This window comes from Protopterus annectens, chromosome 10.part0, assembly GCF_019279795.1.
Source record: "Protopterus annectens isolate FY-2018-M chromosome 10.part0, PAN1.0, whole genome shotgun sequence".
NCBI lineage: Eukaryota > Metazoa > Chordata > Ceratodontiformes > Protopteridae > Protopterus > Protopterus annectens.
Genome location: NC_056744.1, coordinates 1,668,357,755 through 1,668,371,514, shown reverse-complemented (window position 1 = coordinate 1,668,371,514; position 13,760 = coordinate 1,668,357,755). Strand labels below are relative to the sequence as shown.

The 13,760-nt window shown below is 41.7% G+C and overlaps 1 protein-coding gene across 1 annotated transcript in view; it reads left to right on the top strand.

The window, feature by feature from the left end:
• The window catches only part of LOC122813877 (zinc finger protein 773-like), a 239,428-nt gene extending 226,032 nt beyond the window's left edge, over nt 1-13,396 (top strand). The window contains 1 exon segment of the mRNA XM_044086418.1: nt 12,468-13,396. Within this exon segment, the coding sequence (XP_043942353.1) occupies nt 12,468-12,877 (410 nt within the window). The 3' untranslated portion in view covers nt 12,878-13,396.
• The last annotated feature ends 364 nt before the right edge of the window (nt 13,397-13,760 follow it).

Below are 13,760 nucleotides of genomic sequence, written 5' to 3'. Positions count from 1 at the left end.
TCAGGTGGTATCCCTGGCTGAGAGGTCAGCCTATTCCAGAAGATTTCAAATCAAAGATTCTAAATTCTTCCTTAGATAACAACCTCCTTTTTGGCTCACAAGTTGCCAGCCTTTTCAAGAGTTTGCAGGAACAGAGCAAGACCATGAATGATTGTCATCTCATTTTGCTTTCTACAGTTCCCAGGTGGTATAGAAGTTATCCATCAAAATCTATCTCCTTTGCAAGGAGAGATCCTGGAACACCTCACAGGCAAAGGAAAATTCCTAAGAGAAGATTCCCAGAAAAAAAGGGATACTCCTTGGAGGCCTCAGTTTAGCAATGGGCCCCCTATTACTATATTCCACCTGTACCCTTATCAATAGGACTCTCTTTTTTTTCCATTCTGGAAAGCAGTAACCTCGGACAAAGGGGTCATAAACATTATCAAGGAGGGGTATGTTATGTCTTGTGAAAGCAGCCCATCTATGGGGCCATACCCCACCTACTCCCAAACCAGATACACCTGTTAGACCATATTCTGCAGTACTTGCTGGAACATGGAACCATAGAAGAGGTTCATTCAACTGTTTTAGGAAAGGAATTTTACTCAAGGACTTTTCTTGTTCCTAGAAAAGAGGGTCAGTGTAGTCCTAACTGGACCTCTCCTGGCTAAAACCCTTTCTTAGAGTTCCATCTTTCAAAATGATGTCTTCACAAACTGTTCTACCCTTCCTATTTCCTCAAGATATTCTGGTATCCTTAAACTTGAAGGATGCTTACCTGTAAATTCTCATCTATCCTTTCAGCAGAAAATGTCTCGGGTTCTTTAATGTGTCATCACATTTTCAGCTTACTGGTTTGCCCTTTGGTCTTTCTACAGCTTCAAGAATTTTCACAAAGTGTCTGCACCCAGCTGTGACTTTTTTCACACTCTGGGACACATTTGCCTTGCATGCTTCTATTCCTCAGGGAAGGATAATTCCCTGACCACTGAGTCCTTGACACTAGAGATGAGCATTGTTTGGCCAGACAAGCCATCAGGGCCCTGGGACTCATGGCTACCACCATCCCTATGTTGCCGTTCACCAGACTACAAATTAAGAAAATGCAGTGGTATCTGAAATCTATGTGGTCTCAGCACTCTCACCCTCTAGGTACTCTTATTCCTCTCTTTCCTTGCATCAAGAAAGAACTCCTTAGGTGGAGCAGCCAGGTTCCTGTCAGCTAAGGTCTTCCATTCACTCCAGTCACAAACAGTCAAGTCCTATTTACAGATGCTTCAGATAGGGCAAGGGTGGTTTAGACAGGATACCACAGGGTTCAACAAGAGTGGCCTGCCACTGTATTAAAAGAACACATCAACATAAAGGAAATGTGGGTAGTATTACTAGTTCTACAGACCTTCTCAAATCTTTGTAAACCAGGCCCCTGCTGGTGTACGTGGACAACACCACGGTGATGTAGTACATAAACAGGGAGCCTCACAGTCCTACCCCCTGAGTAGGCTGGCACAAGAAGTCTGGCATGTGGACTCTCATTTGACTCTTACATTTAGTCATGTTTATTCCCTCTCAGCAGAATACATTGGGAGACTGTCTAAGCAAGGACATGGGGGACCCTCATGAATGGTCCTTGAACACAGAAGTTTTCAAATGCATAACTCTCATTTGGTGGACTCTTCAGATAGACTTCCATGTTTCCCCCAAGCATCACTTGCTTTCACCTGTCTAAAAAAGGAACCCATTATATCTAGTCTGGAGAACATATGCCTTCTCTTTCCAGTGGATGGGGATGTTCCTTTATGCACATCCCCCTCTGCCTTTGCTTCCAAGGCTCCTACTCAGGGCCCAGAATGAATCTCCAAATGACCAGCTTCTAGCACCTTTCTGACCAAGACAGCAATGGTTCCTGCCTGTGTATCACCTGTCAAAGGGAAGTTACTGGAGAGTCCCTCCAAAACCAGATCTAATCACTCATCAGCAAGGGTAGCTCCTTCATACAAATCTGACTTCACTCAGTCTGCTGTTCTGGATGATTGGATTGTAATCCCTATAAGACAGGCCTTTTCTGAAGAGGGGGGTTTGAGTCCTACAAGAAGCCAGGAAACTTAACACCAGGAAATCTTACACAGCCAAGTGGAAGAGATTCTCCATCTGGTACCTCAAGCAAAACTCCAACCCCCTTCTGTCAGATACCCCCAAAGTACTTCAGTACTTATGTGAATTATTACATTCAGGGTTGATCTACTCATCCATTAAGGCTCACTTTTCTGATATTAATACTTGCCTGTCTTGGGAGCACCGTCGTATGCCCAGGACAGAAGTTAGAGGTGTTCTACACCTTAAACTCCCAAGGAAGGCTATTGCCCCACCTTGCGACCTTAATTTTTCTTTTTTGTTTTTGGAAAAATGTACTTTACCTGGTTTAGACTGGCTATTCTTAAATTATGGACTTGGAAAACAGTGCCCCTCCTGGCCTTGCCTTCAGCCTGCAGAGTCTCAAAACTGCATGCTGTCATGGCTATTCCAGCCTTTTACATCTTCCACAAAAAGTAGAATGAACCTTGGGTCCAGTCCTTCCTTCATGCCAAAAGTGGTTACCGAGTTGGCCCATAACCAGGCAGTCATTCTGGCTACATTCTGCCACAATCTCCAGAGTAAGTGGGGAAAGAATCTTACACCCATAGGTTCATAGGTGTTTACTAAGCTGATGACCACAAGGGCCTTTTTAAGCTTAGCCATGCATCCCAAATCTCTGACAAGTTTTGATGCCCTTGTTAAGTGTAAGCATGGGCCTGGGAGATGACCCATTAACAGGTTACCTGTTTGCATCAGAGACATAGGTGCCAAACCAGGAGTGAATTTTTGGTTTCCCATCCAATTTGTCCCAGTTGCACTTGAATTGGATTAGGGAGGAACTCTGGTTCACATGGATGGGGAAGCCTGTTCCATAGACCTGGTAGTCTCTGGGATACATGCCTCTCTCTCCAGCAGGTCCTATTTATATCACAGGCAAGGTTTAAGTCTTTAGAATGGGTAATTCTGGTACTGTTTGTTTTTTGTTTTGTGGATATGCAAGAGATCCATCAGAGTGGGGTCTGATAGTCCCCTGTATGCCATGCATAGATCTCCACTCAAAAGCCTGTAGGAGACAGAATACAGGGACAGGGCCTTGAGGCAGTCTGCTTAGACATATTACTTATGCCCTGTATTCTTTTAGTGAGGAACCTCTGTGGAATTTCCAGTTGTTGGATGTGCCTGGTTAGGTACATACCAAAGGGGGCATTGTACTCAATTATAGGTATGATGAATGCCGAATACAGTGGAACAATGACTTCCTTGGACTTAGATGCCATACCTTTGTTTATAAGTTAGACTCCTTAGACATTCACAGATAACTAAGGTTTTACCTGGATAAAACTAAGGATATCAGAAAAATAGACCATTTCTTCATCTCCTTTATGGATTCCAGGTTAGGACAGCCAGTTTCCAAACTGTTGCTTCCTGGATCTTAAAGTTTATTTCCCTCTGCTACTCTCAGCATGGTAAGACTTTATTCACATGGCTAAAGCACATTCCACTTCAGCAGTGGCCTCATCTGGGGCCTTCTACAAGGGGGGTGGTTACCACGCCCATTGCAGAAGAAGTTGGGTGGTCATCTGTCCACACTTTCACAAAACACTAAGCCAGATGCCTTATCCCGGTCCAGCGCACTCTTTGCCAAAAATATTTTGTTTTGCCTCCTGGACTCTCCTCTTTTCTTTTCCTTCTCTTTATGCCTGCCACCCATCTCTCTCTCTCTCTCTCTCTCCAGCTGTGGGAATCATCTGTTTGTTAAGAATATTGCAACAGTGACTCAGTCAGGCATAGTACAGTTGTTTAAGAACTTACCATAACAGTAAATGTCCTACTGATCACTGTAGCCTTATTCCTTCTATCCCACCGTATACCCCTGCTGTTATTTTTTTCTCTCTCTATTAGCAGAAACACTGTAATTTACACTCAGACACACAGTCATTATTCCAGGATATTACAACTTTTATGAGGGGGAACTTGCTTGTCCTTTTCAAACTGCACCCCTCCTAGCTGACCAGTCTCCTTCAAAGATTTTCTTCAGGCCACTGCTGGCTTGGAGATAGACTGAGGATCAAGCACATATGTCTGATTTTTATACCCCTACACTGATGAGCTCAGGTCATTATCCGTATGTACATCCTAGGAAGGTAAAGCTTTAGTACCCTGCTGGATGTCAGTAAGCTACAACCCATCTGTTAAGAATATTGCAACAGTGATCAGTAGGACATCTACTGTTATGGTAAGTTCTACCTTCCAGCACTAAAGATGAGTACTCTGTACCTATTGTGCTACGAACTTTCACTAATACACTGGAGACAGTTACTTATTTACTTTTGTGCAGTTTATTTAGTAGATCAAAATAAAGTTCATTCTTAGAAAGAAAAACAAAAATAAGCATACAAAATAAATGCTGTTTCTGTATCATTAAAATTGAAAAAGTTTTTTCATTCTTGATTATGGTGGCCTTGTTCAAGCTGTCACACTCCTGGTACTTTACAGTAAGATCCCAATACTACACCGGTAAATCCACTGGAAAGTGTCTGGTATTCCACAAGTAAATGTACAGGAAAGCTTCTGGTATTCCACAAATAAATTCACAACTTCTGCTTATAATTTATGCAGGAGTCTCCACTCTTAGTCTTGCAAATTCCCTCTCTGAGACAGGCAAATGTCTTTACCATCTTGGGCTACAGCCTTTGCTTTTAACGCTACTTCAATAAGTGCTTCAAAAGTAACCTCTGCTGTCCTAATTTAAACAGTGATGTATATATGCACCATCACTGGATTTGTACCACATTATGTGGTGTATACACACCACCTTAAAATAGCATTTTTAACACCTTTGACTAGCCACTGTCCCATAAAAAACCATTCCCAGCATAAATTCCATGATTTTCTAGGAAATTAAATCAGTCATGAGACCAGGATGACTCGTCTGCATTCAAGGGGCTACTGCCAGACCTGCATCAGATAGTGAAAGTGAATGGCTGTTATGATACACCCTCTCTATTAAACTTTATTTTGACATCCTGTTGTTTATACAGCCACTGTAGAAGTGCATGGCCAGTTACCAGAGTGAAGCTGAATTCTAATAAGTAAGGCTGTAGGGACATAAGTGCCCACTTAATACCGACACATTCCCATTCTGTTGCAGAGTATCTTTCCCAAGACATACTTGCCTTTCTCCTTGAGTAGTACACTAGGTATTTCTCATCTACTTTGAGGTAACACAATGTCTAACTTCAATGCAAGATGCATCAGTGTATACAACAAAAAAATTACTAAAGTCAGGGGCAATCAGGACTGGTTCTGAACACAGCATTGTTTTCAAGTTGTCAAAAGCACCTTACAATACTGGATACAAACTTTTGGAAGCACCATGTTAGAAAAAAATAGGTTTGTTTTCATTAGTACTTGGTATTGCCCGGTTTTTGATAGTTTCTGTTACATCCATTTGAGGTCTAGTTACCCCTCTCGCAGTCCCATAGCCTAGGTTGTTGCTGTATGAGGTCTAATTACCCCTCTCACAGTCCCATAGCCTAAGTTTCTGTCTTCAGTCATGCAAAGCTTACTTGTGGCAGCATTAAGTGCAAGTCCACCCTGTTTTAAGAGTCTAGCACAGTTTGTACATTGACCAACTATGATCCCACTGTTTGAATAAATGGTTGTGTCATCAAGGGACAGACATGAGGTTTTGGAGCCTTATTGTTGAGCTCTTAAAAGGTGAAAGTTCTGTGAAGTGCAAAGGGGAACAGCATAATGAAAAAGGCCTTTTGGGTGGAAAATGCCATCTTCTCCTTCTGGCTTTCTGTGTAAGATGAATATGCTAGTAGCCTTTTGTGAAGTCTGTGGTGGTTAAAAACCTTGCTTTGCTTAGCCTCTGTACGAGTTCATTGACTCTAGACATTGTATAAATGTTAAATTTGGTTATTTTATTTAGCTTTTACAAATTATTCAAAAGTATGGAATACAAAAGGCAAACCATGATACAAAGAACAAAACATGTAAAAACAAAGCACACGGCACAGTCAAGCTTCAGTATAATTGTTTAGCACTTTCCTCTGCAAAATAATTGGACTTCTAATCTAAATTCTATAATGTAGGCACTGGATTTAAAGCACCATGAAATCACATGATTGAAAGCAACCGCTTGCAAGCAATTAGTCCTATTTGCAGTACAAAAATGCAATAATAAATTCCAAATATTTGTTATTACAAACTGTGGTATAGGTAAATAAAATCCTAAGAATGCAAAAACAGATTTTTAAAGGACAGATCTGCATGGAATCTGTTGTTTAGGAGCTCTAAGTTTAAACAAACTGTTAAATGGTTCCTTGTCATTCTCATTTATTCCAGGAATTCTGCAAACATTCAGTTTTATCTGCATAACAGCTCACTGTATTTAACTGTTTCCTCCCAGACACCCCCCAAGAAAGTTTAAATTGAAGTTAGGTAACTATATTGGACAAAACAGGTATAAACCTTATTATAATGGTAACAAACCTCATGATAATCAAAGCAACATGTTTGTGAATTCGATTCTGGAAAAGTGAACATGTAACAGCTCCACACAGTGAAGAATGACCGGGTATTTCAGGTGGTGTTTATTACCACAGAATTGTGCTGGGTTTTAAAATGTATTTTTTGTTGGATAACATTTAGCGTTACTTCTACAGTTTAAGTACAGCAATGTCTAGTGTTTTTCAGTGGCAAAATTCAAACATAAATAGACAGTAACAGGTACTCTCTTGTAGATAAGCAGTCAGATATGCATATTTACTGAGAACTACCTAGGTATTTCTGAAACTACAATATGTAAAGTTTTCCATTAGAAATATACAAGGAATGGACTACTCTTTCTTAAAAACTGAGAAAAAGATCCTTCAAAATGACAGGACTGTACAATAAAAAACACTTGAGAGACGTACAGAAGTTGTTGTCTTAGCAACGTAATGCAGCTTAGTGGTGGGTATTATAAGGAAATATATCTTCCTTGAGTGGGGGAGTCCACATTTTTGGTGTTGAAGCTGACAACACTCTTGTACAGTATGTTCTCTTCCTATAATTCTGACAAGAACTATTGTTTATATTTGTGTGTAAGATGAGTACTGTGGCACAGTTCTTAACATATTGGGATTACCTGCAGGAAGGTATGTGCCCAGCCAGCCCACGTCCCAAAGCTCTGTAAACATATGAACACAAACAGATTCCTCTTTACATAAGGATACAGACCTAAATCCTTGATTAGGAGGCAGTCAGCCCTCATCATTGTTTTTTTGTTTGCCAGTAAAGATGAAAGTTGTGTTCTGTGGATGGAGAGCTTCCATCATAAATCATTTTTGGAGCATTCAGACTGTACTACCCTGCCCTTCAAAACTATATACTAAGGCAGATACATGTAAGTATAAGGGCAGTCTCCATGCCTGATTTATGTACATGTAAGTATAAGGGCAGTCTCCATGCCCGATTTATGTATATGTAAGTATAAGGGCAGACCTATGTGTAAGTATAAGGGCGGTCCCCATAACTGATTTATGTACGTGTAAGTATAAGGGCCGTCTCCATGCCTGATTTATGTACGTGTAAGTATAAGGGCAGTCTCCATGCCTGATTTATTTACATGTAAGTGTAAGGGCAGTCTCCATGCCTGATTTATGTACATGTAAGTATAAGGGCAGTCTCCATGCCTGATTTATTTACATGTAAGTATAAGGGCAGTCTCCATGCCTGATTTATTTACATGTAAGTATAAGGGCAGTCTCCATGCATGATTTATGTACATGTAAGTATAAGGGCAGACTCCATGCCTGATTTATGTACATGCAAGTATAAGGGTGGTCTCCATGCTTGATTTATGTACGTGTAAGTATAAGGGCAGTCTCCATGCCTGATTTATGTACATGCAAGTATAAGGGTGGTCTCCATGCTTGATTTATGTACGTGGAAGTATAAGGGCAGTCTCCATGCCTGATTTATGTACGTGTAAGTATAAGGGCAGTCTCCATGCCTGATTTATGCGCATGTAAGTATAAGGGCAGTCTCCATGCGTGATGTATGTACGTGTAAGTGTAAGGGCAGTCTCCGTGCCTGATGTATGTAGTGCAAGTATAAGGGCAGTCTCCATGCCTGATATGTATGTGTAAGTATAAGGGCAGTCTCCATGCCTGATGTATGTACGTGTAAGTATAAGGGCAGTCGCCATGCCTGATTTATGTACATGTAAGTATAAGGGTGGTCTCCGTGCTTGATTTATGTACATGTAAGTATAAGGGCAGGATCCATGCTTGGTTTATGTACATGTAAGTATAACGGCAGTCCCCATGCCTGATTTATGTACATGTAGGTATAAGGGCAGTCACCATGCCTGATTTATGTACATGTAAGTATAAGGGCAGGCTCCATGCTTGGTTTATGTACATGTAAGTATACAGTCCCCATGCCTGATTTATGTACATGTAGGTGTAATAGCAGTCTCCATGCCTGATTTATGTACATGTAAGTATAAGGGCAGGCTCCATGCTTGGTTTATGTACATGTAAGTATAACGGCAGTCCCCATGCCTGATTTCTGCTTTCCCTGCCCTCCTTGGATACAACACGAGTAAACCTGATAAAGGTGTTGGGGCTGAAACTACAAAAGTGATGCTGCTCAAACTTCTACACTTATAGTAAGTTGTTCACACTACTGAAATATGTATATTTTTCATAAAGATCACTGCGACAGTACATTTCTTGACATGTGGAAGACTTCCAAAGCTGCATCAGGAAAGGTCATTCTAAGGGGATCCAGTATCTGGCTGCCTGGGATGACATGATTAACAGACCTCAATGCTTTGCCAGAGATGTCCTGCATCTGTCACTCCTGGGTTTCCGGATACTGGCCAAGGCTCTTGCCACCTCTATAGTGCCTTTTTTGGTGGTGTTCGAAAGACCAAATTACCACCGTAACAGCTACAAAAAAATGCAATCCAGGGGACATGCTGCTCAATGCTAGAAGTCTAAATCTCAAAATGCACTCACTCAAAGCACTCCTTAAAATGGAGAACATCGACATTTGTGCTGTAACAGAGACCTGGTTCAAAGCAGCAGAAAGCACCACTACACTGCCAGGCTATAACTCATTCCACACCTTTCGGCCACAGAACTTGGACCGAATCTCCAAAGGTGGTGGTGTTTCCATATTCATAAAGGATAGATTCATAGATTAGTACTAGGCTAACTGCCCTTGTGAGACATTTTAAGCCTAGCCAATTATCCCCTGTGAGATTCAAACCCTGTACCTTGTGTTTGTAAGGCAAATACCTTAACCATTAGGCCACCCTCCCGATGCTCACACCTCCAGACTGGTAGCCCAACATAACGCATCACATACTTCAGGTGCAGCTAACATTGAGTAAGACAGTGATTCAGGTTGTCACCTGCTATAGGTCCCCAACCATGTCCCAAGACTCACACTCTGCATTCCTAAGCACCCTGGAGAATATTAGGGTCCAACCTAATACTGTCATACTGGGCAACCTCAACTACCCCTCCTTCAACTACCCCTCCATTAACTGGGAAAGCTATTCATGTACCAATGCACTTGCCCAACATTTCCTGGAATTCATTAATTCCAATGCCCTGGACCAGCTCGTTCTTACCGCCACTAGAGGTAGCAACATCCTTGACCTGGTCATTACTAACATAGGCAACCATTGCTATACACCATAGTCAGCTCCTCCCTTGTTAGATCTGACCACAAGCTAATCACCTTGGAAATCCACCCCACCCCGCAAAGCTAACCACCATGAAAAACTTCTCCAAGACTAACTTTGGGGTCCTAAAAGCAGAGGTGGCTAACTTTACGGCACCCATGCAAATGGAGAATAGTTGCATGACCACCAAATCATACACCAGTGCACTGTACAAACATGTACACAAATGCATTAATGAACCAAGACGCTCTCCTCCAAAAAAAGGAAGCCAGTCTGGTGGTCCCCTGCCATAAACAAACTCTACAACAGAAGGAGGAAGTGATGCAGAATAAGGTGAAGTCCCAAGACTGGAAAAACTCCCTTATCAGCCTCAACAAAAAGTTGAGATCCCTCATCAAATCCTCTAAAGCTAGCTTTGAAAACAGCATTGCAGCAGATAGTAAATACAACTACAAGGCCTTCTATATTTATGTAAAGAATCTCCACAGCAATGCCCAGATTTGCTCTGAGCTACTGAACAATGGTACCTCCTGTACCTAGCCAAAAGATATTGCTAATATAGTGGCTGACAGATTCAATGACAACTTTAACCCTCTCTCCCCCCCAAAGGACCAATCACAATACCAGTAGATTGCCAGGCACCCAGTACTACTACTGCACAGGTTAAAACAGCACTCTACAAGGCCAAGAATACAGATTCTGTGGGACCTGGCAATATCCCTGGCTGTGTTTTCTACATGAACTACAGAGTGAACTGGCACCTCACCTGTGTGCCCTGTTCAATCACAGCCTCATCTCAGGCTTTGTCCCTACCAAATGACACACAGCTACAGTCATCCCTCTTCACAAAGGAGGAGTGACTACAGACCCTGGGAACTCTCTCCCATTAGCCTGATATGCAAGGCTATGGAGTGCATCATCATGGACCTAATAAACAGGGATATAGGGAATCCTCAGACTCTGGATCTCACACAATTTGGTTTTCTGAAGGGTAGGTCATGCCTGCTCAACCTGGTCGACTTGTTTGAGTCCGTCACCAGAGCTGTGGATGAAGGCAAGGTGGTTCATACAGCCTACCTTGATCTGGCCAAGGCCTTTGATACTATTCCCCACTCAAGAATCATAGAAAAACTCACTAAACTAGGCATCAACCCCTATATCACTAGATGGGTTGCAAGCTGGCTCACAGACAGAAACCACAGTGCGATAGTTGCTGACTCCCAAGTCAGACTGCTGACAAGTCATTAGTGGAGTCCCACAGGGTTTGGTCGTGGGTCCTCTCCTGTTTGGTATCTACTTCTGTGAAGTCCAGGCCAACACGAATGGACTCTGGCTGACAGAGTTCGCAGACGATTGGAAGTTGGGAGCTGTTATTAACTCCCCAAGTGATGTTGACATCCTACAGAAAGGCCTCACTGAGACCAACAGCTGGTGTTAGAACCACGGCCTTAAGCTCAATAACAAAAAATGTGTCATCATCCCCTTTGGGAAAAACCCGGTTCCCATGAATTACCACATTGATAGTAATCCACTGAACAGAAGGTGTTATAAGAGATCTGTGAACACAGGTTGACAGCAACCTGTCTTTGACCACTACATTGCCACTGTGGTCAGAAAGTCCTTTATGTGGCACATCTCATTACTAAGGGTTTTGCATCCAGGAAGAAAGAGGTCATTGTCTCTTTGTACTCTTCCCCCATTAGGCCAATCATTGAGTACAATGCCCCATTTGGCATGTACCTCACTAGATATCTGCAGCAACTGGAGAGGCCGCAAAAGTACCTCACAGAGGATGCCAGTCCTTAAACACTTGTCCTATATGGACAGACTCAAAAAACTCCACTATTTTCTGTATCATGTCGCCTACTTAGAGGCGATCTCTGATTTACAAAGCCACGTGTGACCCAGCTCTGTTAGAAATGCTACATCTAAAGAAATCCCAATCTCTCTGCACCACACACTCCAGAGACCTTAACCTCATTACCACAATCAATGGAACATGCTGGAGGGACAGGTTCATAACCCAGAGACTGCCCATGCTCTAGAATAGACTTCCCATACATGTCAAACAGAGCACCTCATTGGCCCTCTTCAAGTAATGACTCCAGGGCCATTAGACTAGTACACACCTATGAACCTAAGAGAGGATGAAAAAGCAGTGCTGTGACTTAATCACAACTGGATGATGTTGGACTTAATTTGTTATAAAGACTGCGCTTACAAATAGCTACTGTATGAAGATTACTGTAGTAGACACTTCATTAACCAGTGGGAGGTGAACAGGGAAACAATAGAGACCAAACTGTAAAGCATGTATCTGACATTACCTAAAACTATGAATGATGGAAGTAGATGTGAGGAAGATGGTTATTTTGGAGGGAAGAGTAAATGGGGAAGAAAGGTGAGAAAGAGGCTAAATGTGAGTTTTACATAATTGTAAAACAGCAGTTAAGTTTGTGATTTAGGCTACCTGATAAGAAAGAGCAGTTGACTGAAATAAATTAAACACCTATTCAGAGTTGAATAAATTCTGATAAAAGATAGAACTGAACTACCTAACCTTATTTTATTAGTGATGTTAACAATACAATAAAATAGTTAATAGATGAAAATCCAAATATTTTAAATTGCTAAATTGTGTACACACGTCGTTGTGATGAAATACATTGCATATTTGTTTTGTTCTTGTAATAATATACTTTCAAATAATCTGCTTTAGGTATGAAGAGTACAGACTACAATGAGAATTGCAGTCAACAGCCAGCTCTTGTGAAAACACAGTTACATCACCCTAGAAGGAACCTTAAGCAGAGGTCTCAGCCTGGAAAGGACATTGACGAGGTTTATGTCACTCGTGTACCTCAGCTTCAATCAGAGCATCAGTGCCACCAAACCCCTGAATGTGACAATGGAACACCTGTGACACATCACCCAACAGAGAATCTACAGCTGCGAGCTCAGACGGTGAAGGTGTATGATGACCTTCCTCTCTCTCCTACTCCAACACTTCACTCAGGACATGGCTGCAGCAGGAGCTCTGAATGTGACACAACTAAGGGATTTCACAGAATAAAGAAATGCACAAATGTGCTGAATGCAGTAAGTCTTTCAGATTTGCCAGTTTCCTGAAAAGTCATCAAGCCATTCACACAGGATTGAAACCATATAAATGTACCGAATGCAGTAAGTGTTTCAGCTATTCCAGCGTTCTTCGACGGCATCTTGTCATTCACACAGGACTGAAACCACATATATGTACTGAATGTGGTAAGTCTTTCGTATGGGCTGATTGCCTAAAAAGTCATCAAGCCATTCATACTGGAGCAAAACCATATAAATGTCCTGAATGCAGTAAGTGTTTCAGAGATCGCAGCAGTTTTCGACGGCATCTTGTCACTCACACAGGACTGAAACCATATAAATGTACTGAATGCAGTAAGTGTTTCAGAGATCGCAGCAGTTTTCGACGGCATCTTGTCATTCACACAGGACTGAAACCACATATATGTACCGAATGTGGTAAGTCTTTCACACAGGCCAGTAGCTTAAAAAGTCATCAAGCCATTCATACTGTAGCAAAAAGATGACAAAAGTAGCACTGATCCGTGAAATCACCACACCCAGTTACAGTAGTGTCCTACTTACAGAGAGACACACAGTCATAAAATACCAGGATCTGCAGGCAGAAATGAGAACAATGTGGAAGAAAGATACCTAAACATTTCCAATAGTAGTAGGAGCAATGGGTCTTATAAAAAAGAATTTACAGTCATATTTAAGTACGTTACCAATCCATGTAACTCCATACGAATTGCAGAAGAAGTCACTACTGGGCACATTGCAGGTGCGGTGAAGAGCACTTTTGGCTGACATCAAAGATTGAAGAAATACTAATTTCATGAACTTTAATCATACTTTGACTTAGGAATAGGGTCCATTCCCATCATGATATTAGAAACCCAAAAGATTTGGAGAAATTAGAAAATGGCAAAACCATATAAATGTACTGAAC